This window comes from Ranitomeya imitator, chromosome 4 (assembly GCF_032444005.1).
Source record: "Ranitomeya imitator isolate aRanImi1 chromosome 4, aRanImi1.pri, whole genome shotgun sequence".
NCBI lineage: Eukaryota > Metazoa > Chordata > Amphibia > Anura > Dendrobatidae > Ranitomeya > Ranitomeya imitator.
Window position 1 is genome coordinate 445,376,052 of NC_091285.1, and position 20,889 is coordinate 445,396,940.

A 20,889-nucleotide genomic window follows, 5' to 3' on the forward strand; every position below is an offset into this window, starting at 1 on the left:
TACAGTTGGGAATAGGGTTGGGATTAGGGTTAGGGGTGTGTCAGGGTTAGAGGTGTGGTTAGGGTTACCGTTGGAATTAGGGTTAGGGGTGTGTTTAGATTAGGGTTTCAGTTATAATTGGGGGGTTTCCACTGTTTCGGCACATCAGGGGCTCTCCAAACACGACATGGCGTCCGATCTCAATTCCAGCCAATTCTGCGTTGAAAAAGTAAAACAGTGCTCCTTCCCTTCCGAGCTCTCCTGTGTTCCCAAACAGGGGTTTACCCCAACATATGGGGTATCAGCGTACTCAGGACAAATTGGACAACAACTTTTGTGGACCAATTTCTCCTGTTACCCTTGGGAAAATACAAAACTGGGGGCTAAAAAATAATTTTTGTGGGAAAACAAAAAGATTTTTTATTTTCACGGCTCTGCGTTATAAACTGTAGTGAAACACTTGGGGGTTCAAAGTTCTCACAACACATCTAGATAAGTTCATTGAGGGGTCTAGTTTCCAATATGGGGTCACTTGTGGGGGGTTTCTACTGTTTAGGTACATTAGGGGCTCTGCAAACGCAATGTGACGCCTGCAGACCAATCCATCCAAGTCTGCATTCCAAATGATGCTCCTTCCCTTCCGAGCCCTCCTATGCGCCCAAACGGTGGTTCCCCCCCACATATCGGGTATCAGCGTACTCAGGACAAATTGGACAACAACATTTAGGGTCCAATTTCTCCTGCTAACCTTGGAAAAATACAAAACTGGGGGCTAAAATATAATTTTTGTGGAAAAAAAAATATTTTTTATTTGCATGGCTCTGCGTTATAAACTGTAGTGAAATACTTGGGGGTTCAAAGCTCTCACAACACATCAAGATGAGTTCCTTAGGGGTCTACTTTCCAAAATGGTGTCACTTGTGGGGGGTTTCTACTGTTTAGGTACATTAGGGGCTCTGCAAACGCAATGTGAAGCCTGCAGACCATTCCATCTAAGTCTGCATTCCAAATGGCGCTCCTTCCCTTCCGAACCCTCCCATGCGCCCAAACGGTGGTTCCCCCCCCACATATGGGGTATCAGCGTACTCAGGACAAATTGGACAACAACTATTGGGGTCCAATTTCTCCTGTTACCCTAGGGAAAATACAAAACTGGGGGCTAAAAAATAATTTTTGTGGGAAAAAAATTTTGTTTTATTTTTATGGCTCTGCATTATAAACTTCTGTGAAGCCCTTGGTGGGTCAAAGTGCTCACCACACATCCAGATAAGTTCCTTAGGGGGTCTACTTTCCAAAATGGTGTCACTTGTGGGGGGTTTCAATGTTTAGGCACATCAGTGGCTCTCCAAACGCAACATGGCGTCCCATCTCAATTCCTGTCAATTTTGCATTGAAAAGTCAAATAGCGCTCCTTCCCTTCCGAGCTCTCCCATGCGCCCAAACAGTGGTTTACTGCCACATATGGGGTATCAGCGTACTCGGGACAAATTGGACAACAACTTTTGAGGTCCAATTTCTTCTCTTACCCTTGGAAAAATAAAAAATTGGGGGCAAAAATATAATTTTTGTGAAAAAATGATTTTTTATTTTTACGGTTCTGCATTATAAACTTCTGTGAAGCACTTGGTGGGTCAAAGTGCTCACCACACATCCAGATAAGTTCCTTAGGGGGTCTACTTTCCAAAATGGTGTCACTTGTGGGGGGTTTCAATGTTTAGGCACATCAGTGGCTCTCCAAACGCAACATGGCGTCCCATCTCAATTCCTGTCAATTTTGCATTGAAAAGTCAAATAGCGCTCCTTCCCTTCCGAGCTCTCCCATGCGCCCAAACAGTGGTTTACTGCCACATATGGGGTATCAGCGTACTCAGGACAAATTGGACAACAACTTTTTGGGTCCAATTTCTCCTGTTACCCTTGGTAAAATAAAACAAATTGGAGCTGAAGTAAATTTTGTGTAAAAAAGTTAAATGTTCATTTTTATTTAAACATTCCAAAAATTCCTATTAAACACCTGAAGGGTTAATAAACTTCTTGAATGTGGTTTTGAGCACCTTGAGGGGTGCAGTTTTTAGAATGGTGTCACACTTGGGCATTTTCTATCATATAGACCCCTCAAAATGACTTCAAATGAGACGTGGTCCCTAAAAAAAAATGGTGTTGTAAAAATGAGAAATTGCTGGTCAACTTTTAACCCTTATAACTCCCTAACAAAAAAAAAATTGGTTCCAAAATTATGCTGATGTAAAGGAGACATGTGGGAAATGTTACTTATTAAGTATTTTGTGTGACATATCTCTGTGATTTAATTGCATAAAAATTCAAAGTTTGAAAATTGCGAAATTTTCAAAATTTTCGCCAAATTTCCGTTTTTTTCACAAATAAACGCAGGTACCATCAAAGAAATTTTACCACTATCACGAAGTACAATATGTCACGAGAAAACAATGTCAGAATCACCAGGATCCGTTTAAGCGTTTCGGAGTTATAACCTCATAAAGGGACAGTGGTCAGAATTGTAAAAATTGGCCTGGTCATTGACGTGCAAACCACCCTTGGGGGTAAAGGGGTTAAAGGGGTTGTCCAGGTTTCTAATGAGTCTGCAGTCATTCTTTGTGACTGCAGACTTCTGACTTCTCACAGTGCGCACTGCACTCTGTCAGGATTCTCTCGTGCTGGCGATTTACATTAATGCGGTCACGTGCTGACTAGACATGTGTGACCTCAGTCAATGAAAATGAACTGAGAGAATCTAGTCGGAATGTGGGCCGACGTATACAAATTACATACTTGTGATGACATGACTGTCCACCGACAAGGGAGAATCCTAAAAGTGTGCAGTGCATTAGTTGTGAGAATTCAGAAGCTGCGATGTCAGGATTCAGCTCTGCAGGTTCCAGTAGTCGTCACATGGACACTTCACTCATATGCGACTTTCATACTTATGGTCCTGTGACATCTGCTCTTCTCAGTTTTTCACTGAATATTGAGAGCATTAGGGAGAGGAGCTCGTGGGTACATGACTAAGTGTGAAAATCAGATATGTCCTAGGGGGGGGGGGGGGGGGGGGCAAAATGTATTCTTGCTCCGGGTGCCAGAAACCCTAGATATGCCTCTGCGTACAGTGGGTACATTAGGCACTGCTGGGATGGTGGTGTGACGTAGGTGCATTATGCACTGCTGGTATAGCAGAGTTTGTACTGGGCACTGATCTAAAGCACACAGCTGGCTGGATTATCTAATGACATCTTGGGAAGCACAGCCACGCTATTAAACCAGGTCTGTATTTACAGCTCACTCTGCCCTTAGCCCCCCCATCACTGAATACCCCCATTTATTTTGGGAGCTGCTGGCTCTCCTAATTAATTTGTTTGGGTGAATCCTTTTTTCAGAACGCTGTTGCACCATTCTTCTGTTACTCTAGAAATGTCTGAATAAACTGACATCTGGGTGTTCTTAGTTGCAAAAGAGGCAAAAATAGAAATTGTGCGCCTCATAACAAACGCATAGCTTCCAACTTTTAAACAAAAGGAGGGGGACATACAGGGGCTTGCGAAAGTATTCACCCTCCATGGCTTTTTACTAGGGATGAGTGAATAGCTGCATCGTGAACCCAGATGCCCTGAGCGCTCCTGATAATCAGCTGTTTGGCAAGGAGAGCCTGTTGGAGTCACCTAGCCAAATCAGTTCTCATACTTTGTATAAACAGAATATACGGCAAAAGCCAGCTCACCGATCATTGCAAGAAGCCCGGAACTTCGTCCTGACAAGACGCAGTAGGATTCCATAAACGAAAAGAGAATGGTTCCAGCTTCAGTAAAATCATAAAAATTTATTCCAACTTTTAAAATGGAGAAACAACTCCTGGGACAGCACCATAGCACATGCGAGGTAGGCTACGCGTTTCGACCGACACAGCGGTCTTTATCACAGCTCTCATACTTTGCACTGACGAGGGCCTACAACCCGAAACACCGTGTCTGCAAATTGAGATTCTGATTTTGCTTTTCTCATAAGTCATATTGCAAAACTCGTTACAGGGTTGAGTGTGACTTGTAGGATCGCTACTTCCAACTGGTGGTGTTATAGAGTTCAATTTCTAGATTGTGAGCCCCATCAGGGACAGTGACGATAATGTGTGCAAAACTGTAAGGGTATGTGTCCACGTTCAGGATTGCATCAGGATTTGGTCAGGATTTTACATCAGTATTTGTAAGCCAAAACCAGGAGTGGAACAATTAGCGGAAAAGTATAATAGAAACATATGCACCACTTCTGTATTTATCACCCACTCCTGGTTTTGGCTTACAAATACTGAGGTAAAATACTGACCAAATCCTGATGCAATCCTGAACGTGGACACATACCCTTAAGCGCTGCAGAATATGTTAGCACTATATCAAAATAAAGATTATTATTATTATTAATTCCTCGCCAGTGCCTTGTTACTACACAGGCCTGCATGAACATCAAGGCAGAACTGAGAAAGCTGTTGCCCATGAATCCTTGGAGACACAGCGCTGGCGGGGCAGGGATGGCTCCGGGAGACACGGCGCTGGCGGGGCAGGGACGGCTCCGGGAGACACGGCGCTGGCGGGGCAGGGATGGCTCCGGGAGACACGGCGCTGACAAAGCAGGGACGGCTCCGGGAGACAGGGCGCTGGCGGGGCAGGGACGGCTCCGGGAGACACGGCGCTGACAAAGCAGGGACGGCTCCGGGAGACAGGGCGCTGGCGGGGCAGGGACGGCTCCGGGAGACACGGCGCTGACAAAGCAGGGACGGCTCCGGGAGACAGGGCGCTGGCGGGGCAGGGACGGCTCCGGGAGACACGGCGTTGGCGGGGCAGGGATGGCTCCGGGAGACACGGCGCTGACAAAGCAGGGACGGCTCCGGGAGACAGGGCGCTGGCGGGGCAGGGACGGCTCCGGGAGACAGGGCGCTGGCGGGGCAGGGACGGCTCCGGGAGACAGGGCGCTGGCGGGGCAGGGACGGCTCCGGGAGACACGGTGCTGACAAAGCAGGGACGGCTCCGGGAGACAGGGCGCTGGCGGGGCAGGGACGGCTCCGGGAGACAGGGCGCTGGCGGGGCAGGGACGGCTCCGGGAGACAGGGCGCTGGCGGGGCAGGGACGGCTCCGGGAGACACGGCGCTGACAAAGCAGGGACGGCTCCGGGAGACACGGCGCTGGCGGGGCAGGGATGGCTCCGGGAGACACGGCGCTGGCGGGGCAGGGATGGCTCCGGGAGACACGGCGCTGGCGGGGCAGGGACGGCTCCGGGAGACACGGCGCTGGCGGGGCAGGGACGGCTCCGGGAGACACGGCGCTGACAAAGCAGGGACGGCTCCGGGAGACAGGGCGCTGGCGGGGCAGGGACGGCTCCGGGAGACACGGCGCTGGCGGGGCAGGGATGGCTCCGGGAGACACGGCGCTGACAAAGCAGGGACGGCTCCGGGAGACAGGGCGCTGGCGGGGCAGGGACGGCTCCGGTAGACACGGCGCTGGCGGGGCAGGGACGGCTCCGGGAGACACGGCGCCATCGCAGCATTTATATAGGGAAATGTAGTATTTAAGGGGATGCACAGTGGGCCACCACTTTAATGGCCGCGGAACAATGTCCAGTGCTTACACCAGCAGGAGCCAGAACTCTGGCCACAAACCCCTGTGACCTAGGCAGAGTCGGAGACAGAAGACCCCAGTGCAGGAGCGCTATGCCGGCCCCCTTCAGCCCATTAGGTCACCACACTGCACAGGCCCTGCTACTGGATGTGGCCCCGCGCTCTGCGGCCGTGTGTGCACCAATGCTATGCCTGCCTTGGCCCTAGGACTGCACGGCCTCCATAACCAGCCGTCTTCCTACAGATGCTCTGTGCGCCGCCAGCCAGCGCGCAGCCTCTCCCTCCGCTGCCGCCACAACCCTTCTCCAATCTCCGGCGCGCACTCCTTTCTTACAGCAGGTAAACACCACCCGGAGGCGTGTCTATGTAAAAGAGGTGTGGTCATCACATTCCTCTTCTTGGTAAGAAACCACGCCCAGCTCCCGGGACGGCAACCACTGGCGATTGAAGGGGACGGGTCCAGTGTGCCCGATAACGTTGACCGATGGGCGGGGCTTTACGTTTCATTCCATTGACGGCCATTTTCCGCCTGCTTAGCACAGCCCGTGCTCGGGGGGGCGGAGCTGGTAGCCACGCCCACTCCCTCGGTCGCTGAGCTCTTTGTCTCGATAACTTATTGGTTTCTGCTTCTGATTGGCATTTGTACTCCACCAATCAGCTGTCGCGCACGGTGGCGCCCTGTGCTGGGTGTCGGAGGCGGGATTTCCCCCGTGACAGAGAATCGGGTGGACATTAACCGGAGACCGGAACCGAGCGGACGGTGATAGTGTGAGGTGAGAGGCACGGTGTTTGGAGGGCAGAATAGACGGAGGGCGGGCTCCGTGCAGCGGCCGGGCACACAGTGACCGGCTGGTAGTGGCGGCCCCGTGGGCAGGAGCTCCGGGATCCGGGGGACACGTCCTGGAGGGGCGGGCAGCGGAGGCCGGCACAGCTGCTCGGCTGCAGCCTGGTGATGGAGCCGCCGTATGGTGCCCACGGTCCTGGAGGACGGCGGGAGCCGGAGCGGCCACTGCTCGTTCCGTGCCAGGATGGGAGCCCGCGGTGTGGCCGGTCCCGGCGCCACATGTCCGTCCTGCTCTGGCCGCCTGTCCGGTCCCGCTGACCCTCCCCCATAGTACACGCAGCTGGACTGTGCATACGGCCACATCCGGGCTCCGGTGCTGCCTCCGTCGCTGTGTATAGACCCCGGCAGTACACGGTGGGGCTGGGTGTGCAGCGCTGAGCACGGGGAACGACTCCTGGCCCAGAACGTGTGAGACTCTCCAGGCAAACCGCAGATGTAGCTATAGCACAAGCAGCCACACAAACACTTGTCCGCGCCGACCCGCCACCACGGCCAGCTAAGCAGCCACTGCCGCTCTCCGGCCTGGCCTCCCTTTTTTACCATGTAAACACGAAATGAATGGGGCGTGTCTTCAGAAGGGGGCGTGGTTCGCAGTCGTTCACTCGTACACAGTTGCGGTCCACGCCCCGCTCTGTACATGGCAACCAATAGCTATAGAGAGGGGCGTGGACAGTGATGGTGAGTGACGTAATATGATGGGCGGGATCTTCCTTTTCATTCCATTGACGGCCATTTTCCGTTCGCGCATGCTCGTTTGAGTATTGCTTCGTGGGGCGTGGCTTGTGCCTCCGCCCCTGTTACCTCCCAAGTGGTTTGGCCCATGCTGGCCATTGGTTGTCTCGTGTAATGGACATGTTTGGCTGTCCAATCAGCTGGCGCGTCCAGTACGAGGTGTGGGAGGCGGGATTTCCCCCCTGTGACAGAGAAGAACGGCTGGACGCGCACCGGAGACCGGAACAGAGCGGGTAATGCGGGGTAGCGCGGGCAGAGGCTTCAGAGAGCGGCGCTGGATGTGCGAACACGTGGGGCGGCTCTGAGCAGGGCTCTGGTGTGGATCGGGCGGCGTGCCGGGCTCGTGTGTGAGATGGCCAGATCAGTGGGGTCCCACGCTGGGGGTGAGCGCGGAGGGTCTGCCGGAGGCGCTGACTACAGGTGCGGCGAGGACCGGCCACGGTGGGGAGGGCCCTGGTGCTGCCCCCCTTACAGGGCCCCGGTAATGTCCGCCTATGGCTGCCCGGCCAGCCCCCTTTCCCTCCAGGGTCCTGTCCAGCGTGTACCGGGCCCGGCTCTCACGTCTGCCGGCTGCTGGGCTTCAGGTATGAGTTGTAATACCTGTGCAGTAAATGTGCATGGAGTAGGTGCCCAGACCTGTAACTGTGGTATAAGTGTTTAATACATACAGTAATGAGCTGTAATACCTGGCACAGCCACTTGCGGAGGTGTGGCGCTGTGGTGGTAAACAGCCTGTGGAAGGTTGGGTTCTGGTACCGGCCCATGTAATGGCTCCATGGTGGGCTCTGCAGGCTGGCCTTTCACAGGCTCATGTACTCCCCCTGTAAATCCTGTTACAGTCTCAGCAGACCTGTCCCCAGCACTGTGCACTTATGTAATTCCTGCTGTTCTCCTGAGTATATTAGTGTTCTATGTTATGGTTTTTGCTCATGGGGGTGTGTGGCTCTCAGGATTATCTGTAGATAAGATAAGCCACACCTCCATGGTGCTTCAACATAAGAATTGGCTCTAACTAAAAAGCCCTAGATCTGTTGAGCCAGATGGCAGATTTAGGAGAAAACCCTAAAAAGCCATGTACTCAGGGCAGCGGGAGTGCAAGGAGGTAAGACTGTCCGTTTTAGTCCCGGGACAGGTAGACTGCTTCTTCTCTGCAGCTCCTGTTGGTAATCCACCGCGCTCTGTTGGAATTTCTTGCTACCCGTGGTGGGAGCAGCAGGACGCTGATGACGAGGGTCTTCCAGGTAGCGGCTGTTGCCCTGTTACACATGGGTAGCCATCACCTCCGTTGCCCCCCTGACTGCACAGCAGCAGGACCAGGCTTACTATTGTTGGAATATTCTGACTTCTCACCTGGAATCCTTCATACATTATGGCCGTCTTCTCCATGGTGGACACGGCTTGTCGGAGTAACAGAGGATGACCTGCTCATTACAGCCTCTGCACATGCAGCAGTTTTTGTTTGCTGTAAATTGGCGTCCGGTTTCGCGGCATGTGATACATTGCTGATTTTACCATTAATTTAGTGGTGAAATTGCTGCAGACTTTCTGAATGCCTTTCAGAAGCGAAGTCTGTGGTAAATTCCACAAAAAGAATTGCCATTACTCGATCTTTGTTCAAGTACACACAGAAGGATTTCCAGCTTCTAGAAGATGCACAATATTTCCCAGTTTAGCACATTCACTTGTCTTGACTGTCATTACAGGGTTGATACACATCATTCTCAGACACCTTTATGGCAACTCGTTCCTGACCCATGTATAGTTGGTAAAAAACAAAGCTTTTTAGCCACCACTAGGGGGAGCATGGAACTCTGTATATCGTGTTATGGCGTTCATCGTGTAACAGTATGGATTGTGCAAATGTGCGCCCTCTAGAGGCTGCTGGAAGCACAGCCATAGAGCGCATGTTCTATAAACCATTTGTCAGTTGGCTGTTTCCCAAACTATGATGAGTGCAAGTGATCGCTACTTGAGTTTGCATCAGGTGCTCAAATGACATGTCCCAGTCCCCCCTGCATGTTTCACAGCTGTTAGACAAAAAATAAATGCGGGGATAGCCTGCCATACATGGGCAATCCCCACATGGATTGTGGCTGTCTAGCAGTCGTGAAACATGCTTGTTGGCGACTCGAGCATGTCAGTTCAGCACCCGCCATACTCTGTGTATACCGGAGCACCCTAGACAAACACAAGTATGGTATGGAGCAATTGTGCTCATCACTAAGCGTCATATATTGTGTGTCGGTGTATGGAGCGGGCTCAGGAACCAGAGCCTGCATTTGTAACAGCAGGGACCAGAGTTTGCTCCAGTGTGTGTCTATTTAATTAAATGATGCTGTCGGTCAGTGACAGCAGCATTAAAGAGATGCAATTACTGGTGCACGATTTCAGCAGTGCAATTGTCGGGGGCCAATGAACTTGCGGCATCCGAGGACTGCTGAGACCTCTTGGGTTGCCATCTTCTTCTTTCTGTTGTAGGGATTAATAGGAGAACTCCATTGTAACTATATATTGCAGCAGTGTATAGTATATGGGATCAAATGATCACATGTTCAAGTCCCCGAAGATTAAAAAGTAAAGATTAAATTGAAATTGTGGCCCCTAAATAAGTAACAAATTTAAAAAAAAATCTAACATTTTTTGGTGTTGTCCGTAAAAGTCTATAAAATTAAGTTCTGACCCTTGCCTAAAATTGGAGGCTAAAACGAAAAGCAAAAAAATGGAAGGGAAAAAAAAATCACCAGGTTCTGACTGGGTTAATATTGTCAGTTGCACTATTGCAGGGGTAGCACCTGTAGGACGCTGACCCCTATGGCCACGTGCACACGTTGAATATTTTATGTCACTATATATGAGCCAAAACCAGGAGTAAGAGAATCTGTCACCAGACTTCACCACACGTTAACTCCTTCCATGACGTAGTACTAGCCCATGGTGTGGGTATGTGGAGTGGACTTCATGGTGCGGGTATGTGGAGTGGACTTCATGGTACAGGTCCTCTAGGGAGACAAAATAATTAAGGGAAAATTTAAGTCTTTCTTTAACTATTAAAAGTAAGATTAAATAACTTTATTTAAGCTTTAATATGAGGAAAAAAGAGCTTTTGGAACTTGGAATCACATCCAAAAGTGACTTACCAAAATATGAAACTCAACCCTTAGGCCGGGTGTCCATGATCCAGAACTGGCAGCGCTTTTGGGTGCAGAGTATGTTCTGTGTCTATTGAACGCAGGTAAATCCGTGAAACCGTGCACATTTACTGCATTCAATACATTCTATTGTGGACATTTCTTGAAAGACGCGCCGCCTGTCAGTCTCTGAAGGTGATTAGACGCACAGTGGACATGAGATTTCTAGAAATTCCATCCACTATGCTGTAACATCTGGCTGCTGTGGGTTTGTCGCTGCATAAATACACAGCGTCCACCCCCAGCAATTACTGCTGTAACATTGTAGTTCCAGTATTTGTCTTCTTAAGCTGCTCCACTGTCAAGAAATGTTCTGCAAAGTGGTAGTAAGAAAAGCCACCGGCGGACACAGAAAATGGCCTCTGTGCAAGAACAATATATGGCCCTTTGCAACCCAAGAGCTCCTAAAATGCAAAACTGCACCTGCTTTGGAGGTAGAAATGGTCCCTCTTACCTCTTGGGGCTGTGTGTGGCCACACAGGTTGCTCCAATGATATATCTGCCCCTGGTAGAAGCTGCAGCTTGCCATACGAAGAACTAGTCCTCACAGCTCTATCAATGGAAATATAAGTTATAATTTTTTTTTTCTATTTGCATAGTTCAGATTTTTTTTTTTTTAAAGGGTGTTCTCTCAGGGTATGTTTCCACGGTCAGGAAATTTGGCGGATTGGACGCTGCATACATCCACAGCATCCAGATGTTACAGCATAGTGGATGGGATTTTATGAAATCCCATCTCCACTATGCGTTCAAAGGCGCAGGTGGAAAGCCTGCGTATATGCACATGCGGCGCGTCTTTGTAGACTGCAGCATGTCTAGTTATCTTGCGGAGACGCTCGGACTCCACAAGATAAATAGCACCGTTCTATGTATAGGATGCGGGTAATGCCACACGGTTCAATGAACACAGACGGAGTCACAAAAGCCGCGTCCAAAGTGCTGCCAATCCATTCTGTGGAAACATAGCCTAGTTCATGTTTCCTTCTGCAGCACATCCCTCCTATGTATCCTGCTTGCTAGGGTATGGTGGAGCTGCTGGTCTGAACTGTGCGCTCTCCCATGCTGTAAGCAAAGGAGGAGCGCAGACACTGAAGCTGAAGCTTTAGGCTGGTTTCACATTTGCAGATGGAGGGCTGCATACGTCCTCCATGAAGCTCCCCCCCCCCCCTTCCCCCACCGTCGCACCTCCTCTGGTCAGCTCAAACTGTCGGCATGCGTCGTGCGTACCCTATCTTTACCAATGGGTACGCAGGCCATGCCGATGTATGTGGATGCCTCCGCATGCGTTGTTTTGACGGTGCGGCGACCGCACCAAAATGCAACTCGTTGTGTTCGGCGCAGGTCGCCGCACTGTCAAAGTGTGGCCTGCATACCCAATGGTAAAGATAGGGTACGCATGCTGACGTAGGCGGAGCTGACCAGAGGAGGTGCGGTGGTGGGCGGAGCTTCACGGAGGACGTACGCAGCCCTCCGCAGCACCTCCATCCGCAAATGTGAAACCAGCCCTAGACTAAGTTCACACAGGGCGTTTTTGCTGTTTTTTTTTTTGTTTTTGTTTTTTTTTTACCTTACATAATTTTCAGCTGCTTTTTACAGTACCGGCAAAGTCTGAGACTTCAGGAATCTCACGCACACATGACTTTTTTTTTTTTTTTTTGTCATCAGGATTTTGTGCTGAAAAAACACTGAAAAATGCAGGTATCGGGTTTTGCTGCGGTTTTTGTGCCTAAACCTGATTCTATAGAATAGGACTTTTTTTTTTTCAACACTAAACTTTATCAGCATGCACAAGAGAGAACTCTAGCATGCCAAAAACACTGCGAAAACCGCAATAAAAACAGGGAAAACATGCTTTTTTTCTGCAGCTTCTTTCCTGCCAAGAGAACAGGTTTTGCTGCAGAAAAATACACTGAAAAAACTGTGTGAACTTGCCCTTAATGTGAATGCTAGCGTGCACTCTGTGCCTAGGAGACCAGCCGCTGTCATAGACAGCAGAGGTGGCCGGTCACCTTGACAACAAGCAGTACATAATTGCTGATTTTTAATAACAAGTAAATTGCAAAGTTGCTTGATTTTACAAGATTCATTTTACCCAGGTAACATGTTGGAAAGCTTCTTTTGGCTGCTAATAGTACATAAGTTTTGCTGTAATCACTGACCTGAATGTTAAATTTTCCAGATTTCCTTTGCCACACACAGAATCCTGTAAGCGAAATCTAAAAATAGTGGTGCAGGGTTTTCACCATTTCATCCCCTTGAAATTTTTTTTTCTCCCGGGTTTTTCAGTACATTTGGGAAATTAATGGTGTCATTCAAAATACAATACATGTTGCCAAAAACAGGCCCTCATATGGCTATGTTGACGATCAAACAAAAAAGCTGTTGTCCTTAAAGCGGATGTTCCTTTTTCAACAACGTCTGTCCCAGCTGCTGTTTGTGAAAACCTAGTAAACCGCACTCCTCGCCTTCCCCGTGTACACTGGCTGTGACACTGACATCAGTGGGCTCAGCGGCTGCGCTCCTGTAGAGGGAACGCCTCCCCCAGTGCTGCTCTGCTTACTGATTGGCTGTCATAGTGATGCTGCCACACAGCGGGAGCAGTGGTGGAGACTTGCCCATGGACTCGGGGAAGGTGAGTACAGAGCGGTTTACATATCAGCAGACTGCAGTTGGGGCAGAGCAGTAGCTGCCAGGGGCCAATCTGTTTGAGTTAAATCTTTTAGACTTGAAGAGGCTGGTATACTTACAATTTCATGTGACCGATCTGGTTTATTTAATGGACTAAAACGTTATTGCGCCTCAAGCGGCTGAGGAGAAGTCCAGAGCTCGTCTGCAGCATGTCTAGACTGACGGCTCCTGTATCTAGGGTTTGGATTGTCATGCCGCGGCTTTAGACCACAGCAGTCACAATGCCTCTGCAGTCTTTCCAACATTTCCCTACACAATCGCTTATCTTTCATGGAAACAACGGTTTCACCTGCAAAACTGCTTGGCATTTTCAATCATCCATGCAGTCATGTGGCTGAAAAAGCAGTTTCCTTGCAAGATTAAGGCTATGTGCACACGTAGGAAGGGGGCTGCGGGTTCTCCCGCTGCGGATTTGATAAATCTGCAGGGCAAACCCGCTGCGGTTATCCCTGCAGATTGATCGCGGTTTGTGTTGCGGGTTCTGCTGCGGGTTTAATCCTGCACTGCATATGCAGCATCAATAGTAATGTTAAAAATAATGATATACTCACCCTCTGATGTCCCGATCTCCTCGGCGCTGCAGGCAGCGGTCCGGTTCCAAAGATGCTGTGCGAGAAGGACCTTCGTGACGTCATGGTCATGTGACCGCGACGTCACCGCAGGCCCTGCTCGCACAGCAAACCTGAGACCGGACGGCCGCGTACAGCGCTGGGAGGTGAGTATATCATTATTTTTTATTTTAATCCCTTTTTTTTTTTTTTTTTTTTTTTTTTTTTTTTACACAAATATGGTTCCTGGGGCCTGGAGGAGAGTCTCCTCTCCTCCACCCCGGGTACCACCCGCACATTATCCGCTTGCTTCCCGCATGGTGGGCACAGCCCCATGCGGGAAGTAAGCGGATCAATGCATTTCTATGAGTGCAGAACCGCCACGATTCTCCACAAAGAAGTGACATGCTGTGTGTTGTAAACCGCTGCGTTCTCGCGCGGTTTTTCCCACAGCATGTGCACAGCGGTTTGCGGTTTCCCATTGGTTTACATGTTACTGTAAACGCAATGGAAACTGCAGCGGACCCACAGCGGCAAAATCGCCGCGGTTCCGCGGTAAAGACCGCAAATTGTGAACATGGCCTTAGTGCTTGTGCAGGGAGACTGTGGAAACTGAATGGCACAGCATGACCACTGTGTGGACACAGCCTTAGGGGCCCTCAGCTCAGGCCTTACAGGGAGCACACTGACCCAATTATAATGTGTGTGTGCTTCCCCCCCATATGTCCATGGGCTGTAAGCCTGCGATCAGGACCCTCACTCATCCTGGTGTCTGAGTTGTTACTCTGTAGTGTCTGTACAAGTCTCCTGTAATGTAAGTGCTGCGGAATATGTTGGCGCCATAGAAATAGAATATGTTTGTGTAGCACACACCAGTCTGGTATCGTGTGCTGCCAGGTTTCTGGTGCACTTCTGTAGTAAATGTCATTTGGTTGCTGAGCAGGCCTCTTTGTTACGCACCATTCACTCCAGTAAGTTCCAGGCGAGCACAAAGGACAAAAGTGACCATTTCTTTGCACAAATGACATGTGCCATATTTTGTGGTGTTTTGTTTTTGTCAATGCCAGAAACTTTGCATGGCTGGACTGCTAAATCCCCCACTTCAGTATTTCGTTCTCCAGACATTTGCGAGCTTTTGGCACCCACCAAGTCTGACATTTATCATTGTATTTGTGCCAAAATTGTTTGTGCAGATTAAGTGTCATGAATGAATACGCCCAATTTTTTTTTCCTACCTATGCCTAAACTTAACCTCCGCCCCTTTTCTTGTCATTTTAACATCTTTCTGATTGCATTTCTACATAAGTGACATAATCTACAAAAGTGATATCTGTTTTAATAAACCTAAAAAATGTTAACATGCAAAGTGTAGCCAAGCAGGAGGAGGAGGAAATTGGGGAAAATAGTCTAAGGCCATGTTCACACTATGCTGTTTTTACTGCGGAACTGCGGCGATTTTGCCGCTGCGGGTCCGCAGCTGTTTTCCATGCAGGGTACAGTACAATGTTACCCTATGGAAAACAAAAACCGCAGTGCACATGATGCGGAAAAACCCGAAAAAAAAACCGCGCTGAATTCCTGCGGAAAAAAAGGACCATGTCACTTCTTTGTGCAGAATCGCAGCGATTCTGCACCCATAGAAATGCATTGATCCGCTTACTTCCCGCATGGGGCTGTGCCCGCCATGCGGGAAGTAATGCGGATAATGTGCGGGTTATACCCGGGGTGGAGGAGAGGAGAGTCTCCTCCAGGCCCCGGGAACCATATTTGTATTAAAAAAAAAAGTATTAAAATAAAAAATAATGTTATACTCACCTCTGAAGTCTCAGCGCTGCACGCGGCCGTCCGGTCTCAGGTTTGCTATGCGACCAGGACCTTCGGTGACGTCACGGTCACATGACCGTGACGTCACCGAAGGTCCTGGTCGCACAGCATCTTTGGAACCGGACCGCCGCCTGCAGCGCCCAGGAGATCGGGACGTCAGAGGGTGAGTATATATCAGTATTTTATTATTTTTAACACTACTATTGATGCTGCAAATGCAGCATCAATAGTAGGGGTAAAATCCTGCAGCGGAACCCGCAGGACAAACCGCGATAAATCTGCAGGGATAACCGCAGCGGGTTTGCCCTGCAGATTTATCAAATCCGCTGCGGGAAAACCCGCAGGACAGGACGCAACATGTGAATGTGGCCTAAAGATGCACTGACTGTCTCGCCCAGCTAGCACCACGGATGCGGTTTCGGGCTCTGATTTTTCTGTGTATATATCAGACATGTTAGCAGCTGAGCGCCCTGCACCACTCTTATAATTCCGCACTTGTTTGGGATGACTTTTCACCAAACTGCCAACAAATCCAACAAATGTATCCAAGCCACCTGCATTAGACCTCAGATTCCTTCATTAACATGAATGCAAGGTTTTGTCTGTACACCGGCCTTTGACGAGCCCGAGTAACAATCGACCACCGTTAGTATAATCTGACTTGACAAAGGCCGTTGAGCAATGAAAACGTTGCTGTTTTTTTGCCTTTATGTTGTTGAAATAAAGAATTAGACTGAGGGAAATTTCTGGTGTCTTAGTTGCATATATTTTATAAGTCATAATTTTACCATAATTATCTATTCTACCCTTCTCAATGTTGAAGTTGCAACGGCAAGAAGGAATAGTCGTGAAATTATGGAAATCGCAGGGTGGATAGATATGCAAATCATGAGAAAATGGAAACCACTTTTTCAAAACATCTCAATTTATTCAATGTCCAATACGAGCAATATCTGCATAAATCCCTACACTTGCACACCTTGGCATGATATCACTTTGGTTATTAGTGGTTGTCTGAGGAATGTTCTGCGACCCTGAATTCACAAATCATCAAGATCCACTGCTGGCAACGATGCCTAATGATGTCCTAGATGTGGAAATGGGAGATAAGTCCAGAGAGGCTCTGCTGGCCGTGGTAGAATGTGTAGGTCACACAAACTGTGAACAGTGGCACAAGTAACATGTGGTCTGGCATTGTGGTGTTGAAAAACGTCTCCTGGACCACTTTGGAGACATGACATGCCTCTCTGTCCAAGATTGTGCCATTCTGTACAGCAAGTAAAGCTGGACAATTCATAGCAAGCAAGGCATCAGTGTCTACACCAATCATCAGAAGGCTATCCTGCTGCGGAGCAAAACTAATGGAGGTCCATCTTCAGCTATGAGTTCCACTATTGTCTTGGATGCAATGATAGCTGGATTAATTTGGAGACTACATGGTTAAGACCATGAAGAGTCTTTCACAAGGAACCCTCTTACTCCCAGGGTTATGGTGTGGGGAGGCATACTGTATGGTAGCTGTAGCTCTAGTCTTCATTCCAGGTACACTCAGGCTATGTGTACACGTTCAGGATTTCTTGCAGAAATTTCCTGTGCAAAACTGGACATTTTCTGCAAGAAATCCAAATGCGTTTTTTTTGCGGATTTTTCCGGAGGTTCCCAATGCAATAATATAGTGTGAAATCCGCAAAAAATCCACAAAATTAATGAACATGCTGCCTTTTTTACCGCAATGTGTTTTGCATCATGTGCAGAAAAATTGCGGAATGCATTCTAAATGATGGGATGCATAATGTATGCGTTTTTATAGCGAAAAATCTGCAACGAGTGCACACAGCCTAACAGTTCGGCGTTGCATTAATTTAGTGGTGTGGTCATTGGTGTAATGTCCCAAGAGCTGCTTTTCAACATCAGGACGCCTGTTGCTGTGCTACTGTGAGCAGCCTGGGACATCATTTAGTTGAAAATTACAAACATGTCTATCCATTCTATTACTACCTGAATTCCACAACTTTAGTTTTTTTGTGTTGCGATTTCAATACTGAGGAGTGTATTTTTATTCCACAATCTCCCCTCCCCCTATCTTCTCAGGTTCCCGCTGCTGCGCCAGTCCTTTTTTACATCACATAGCGTACACTGTGTAATTGGGAAGGAATGAAGTCCGAATAATAAAAATTAACAAATCTTTATTAAGAAATATATAAAACACGGTGAAAAAAGGGTGAGAAAAGAAGGGCAAAATGGGCAGAGAAACCTGTGCAATGGCAATATCCACTTATAAGCGGTAGCAAAGATAAATTTTACCTTTAATTTCATGAAAACAGTAGTCCCAATAAGCGCATGTGCCATGGGGTGTAAGCGACACCTAGTGGTCAAGTACTATTATTTTAGTCAAGAACAGGAAGTACGAGATCAATAAAGTGTAAGTGCAATCAAATACACTGGAGCTTGTCCATAGAATAGATGGATGCTATATCAAGCATCAGCTGTTAAGGCAAGGAAAATGCATAAGGGGCCAGTGCATTGAAAAAAATAGAATATATCAGTATAACCTGCATTCAGCGAGATTGCTTGTGTAGATTGGAGGAATATATACACATAAGGTAGAAACAAGGGGATTTTTACTTGGAAATGTTGCTACGTCATTCATCTAAACAGATAAGTAGCAGAAAATCAAATGAGCCATGTGTATTTGATCTGTACCTTACTGGGATTGATGCATAGGGTAGGAAACCCCAACTTTATTGATCTTGCAGTTCCTGTATGCATTTGGACTGTATTTCATTGTAATTGGCTACTAGGGCTCGCTTGCACATTAAAGGGTGTTTCTGGGACTTTACAAAAAAATTTATCTAAGCACTGATGGGCAGGTAATTGCAGCTTACCTGCCTGTTGTGTGGCACCGCTCCCCCTGGCACAGAGCTCCTGCTGGGGATTCAGAAGCCTCTGCTGACGTCACGTCTACAGAGCGGTGGCTTCTTTTCGCTCCATGCTGCCGATTGGGCAGGACTTCTGAGGCCATTCTGATGGATAGCTGAATCCCTGCTGCCTAACTGGGGGAGCCAGCTGTCACTCATAACGCTGGAAGTCCCGCCCCATCATGTCAGCCAAATCCCCGGCAGGAGCAGTCTGTGACCACTCAGGGAAGAATGGCGCCGTGCACAACACGTGGGTAATCTGCCGTTACCTGCCTGTTGGTGCTTAGGTGCATTTAGTTTTTTGTAAAGTCTCAGATACATTTCACCATTAAAAGGGGGTATCTTTGATACGTCTTACGTGTATGTTTGGCAATTATTATTGCACATATTTCTCTGCCCATTTTGCCTTTCCTTTCTCCCCCTTTGTTTTTCACAGTTTTGTATATATTTCTCCAATAAAGATTTAACCCCTTAATGACCGCCAATACATCTTTTAACTGACCTGAGATATAAGAGAATAGCCTCCCCATACAGGTGACAATCCAGCAGCTGTTGGTTGTGCACTATAGCTGACAACTTGCTGTATCAGCCACGATCAGTATTTGCACCTTCTAAATCTGTTTAACCCCTTAGATGCTGCTGTCAATAGTGACTACATCATTATAAATGGTTAAGAGTGTGGGGGCTTCTTCTTTATCCCAATTGGTGCCCTCAGATCATGATTTTGTGGTCCTGATGTTTGCGATGGCAATTCATGACCAAATAGCGGCCTTAAGGTACCGTCACACTTAGCGACGCTGCAGCGATACCGACAACGATCCGGATCGCTGCAGCGTCGCTGTTTGGTCGCTGGAGAGCTGTCACACAGACAGCTCTCCAGCGACCAACGATGCCGAAGTCCCCGGTAACCAGGGAAAACATCGGGTAACTAAGCGCAGGGCCGCGCTTAGTAACCCGATGTTTACCCTGGTTACCAGCGTAAAAAAACAAACAGTACATACTTACATTCAGCTGTCTGTCCCTTGCCGTCTGGTCCCTGCACTGACTGCTGGCCGTAAAGTGAAAGTGAAAGCACAGCACAGCGGTGAGTCACACAGCGGTGACTCACCGCTGTGGCTGTGCTCTGCTTTCACTACGGCCAGCAGTCAAGGCAGGAACCAGACGGCAAGGGACAGACAGCTGAATGTAAGTATGTACTGTTTGTTTTTTTTACGCTGGTAACCAGGGTAAACAGCGGGTTACTAAGCGCGGCCCTGCGCTTAGTTACCCGATGTTTACCCTGGTTACCAGTGAAGACATCGCTGAATCGGTGTCACACACGCCGATTCAGCGATGTCTGCGGGGAGTCCAGCGACGAAATAAAGTTCTGGACTTTCTTCCCCGACCAGCGATCTCCCAGCAGGGGCCTGATCGCTGCTGCCTGTCACACTGGACGATATCGCTAGCGAGGACGCTGCAACGTCACGGATCGCTAGCGATATCGTCTAGTGTGACAGTACCTTTAGAGTCTGACGGCTGTAGTAATCTGTTTAGAAGTTAGAGACATTTAGGTGGTAAAAGTACACATTTTCATTTCTGTCATGCCACTTTGCATTAATAACTGTAAAGCACCTGAAGGGTTAATAAACTACCTGACAGCAGTTTTTGATATGTCAGGGGGTGCTGTTTTTAAAATGGTATCACGTTTGGGGGTTTCCCAATATATGGGACCCCTAAAGTCACTTCAAACATGGATAAGTCCCTAAAAAAATAAATGTGGTAAATTTCTTTGAAAAATTGCTGCTACATTTTTAAACCTAAAATGCTAAGAAAATAAAATAACATTTTACAAATGGTGCTGATGTAAAGCAGACATGTGGGAAATGTTATTTATTAATGGTTTGCTGTTGTATGACTATCTGGATTAAAGGGATAATCATTCAAATTTAGAAAATTGCTAATTTTTTAACATTTTTCTCAAATTTTTTATATTTTTTATAAAGAAACACAAAAAATGTTGAACTAAATTTACCATTATCATAAAGTATAATGTGTCACGAAAAAACAGTCTCAAAATCACTGGGATTTGTTGAAGCGTTGCAGAGTTATTACCACATAAAGTGACACTGGTCAGATTTCAAAAATTTGGCTCGGTCACTAAGGGGTTAATGTTTATTATCTGGACTTCATTCCTTTCCGTTTTTGGGATTATTAGTCTACATCCGGGGCATTCTCAATCACTACTTCCTATACAGAGGATCACAATATGAGACCGTGGCATCATGGGAAATGTAGTCCGCATTAGGGGAGCAGCATCAAAGGGAAGGTAGGAATCCAGATGATAGCCCATACATGGCACAGCAATTAAACTGGCAATATACAAGGCATACACAATCAATTCTACATTAGTCTTTAATGCTAACCTATGCTGCAGTGTATAGGCCAAAAAAAATTGTTTCTTTAAGGCTACTTTCACACATCAGGCTTTTTGTGTCAGGCTAAATCCGGCTAATGTTGTAAAAAAAACGGATCCGACGTTTTTTGTGAAAAACTGATGCGCTCGATCTGTTTT

General features: G+C 48.0%; 1 protein-coding gene across 11 annotated transcripts in view; it reads left to right on the forward strand.

The window, feature by feature from the left end:
* Nucleotides 1-6,141: 6,141 nt before the first annotated feature.
* The window catches only part of SIN3A (SIN3 transcription regulator family member A), a 119,110-nt gene continuing 104,362 nt past the window's right edge, over nt 6,142-20,889 (forward strand). For 3 of the 11 annotated variants that reach the window (XM_069765682.1, XM_069765687.1, XM_069765689.1), the window contains exon 1: nt 6,212-6,369. Coding sequence is in view for 5 of the 11 variants with exons in the window: in XM_069765684.1 (XP_069621785.1) it covers nt 7,657-7,756 (100 nt within the window). In the remaining 6 variants the exon portion in view is untranslated. Of the gene's footprint in view, nt 6,370-7,346; nt 7,406-7,546; nt 7,757-20,889 lie in introns of those variants that run through there. The other 8 variants (XM_069765681.1, XM_069765688.1, XM_069765680.1 and 5 more) reach the window with 7 other exon arrangements.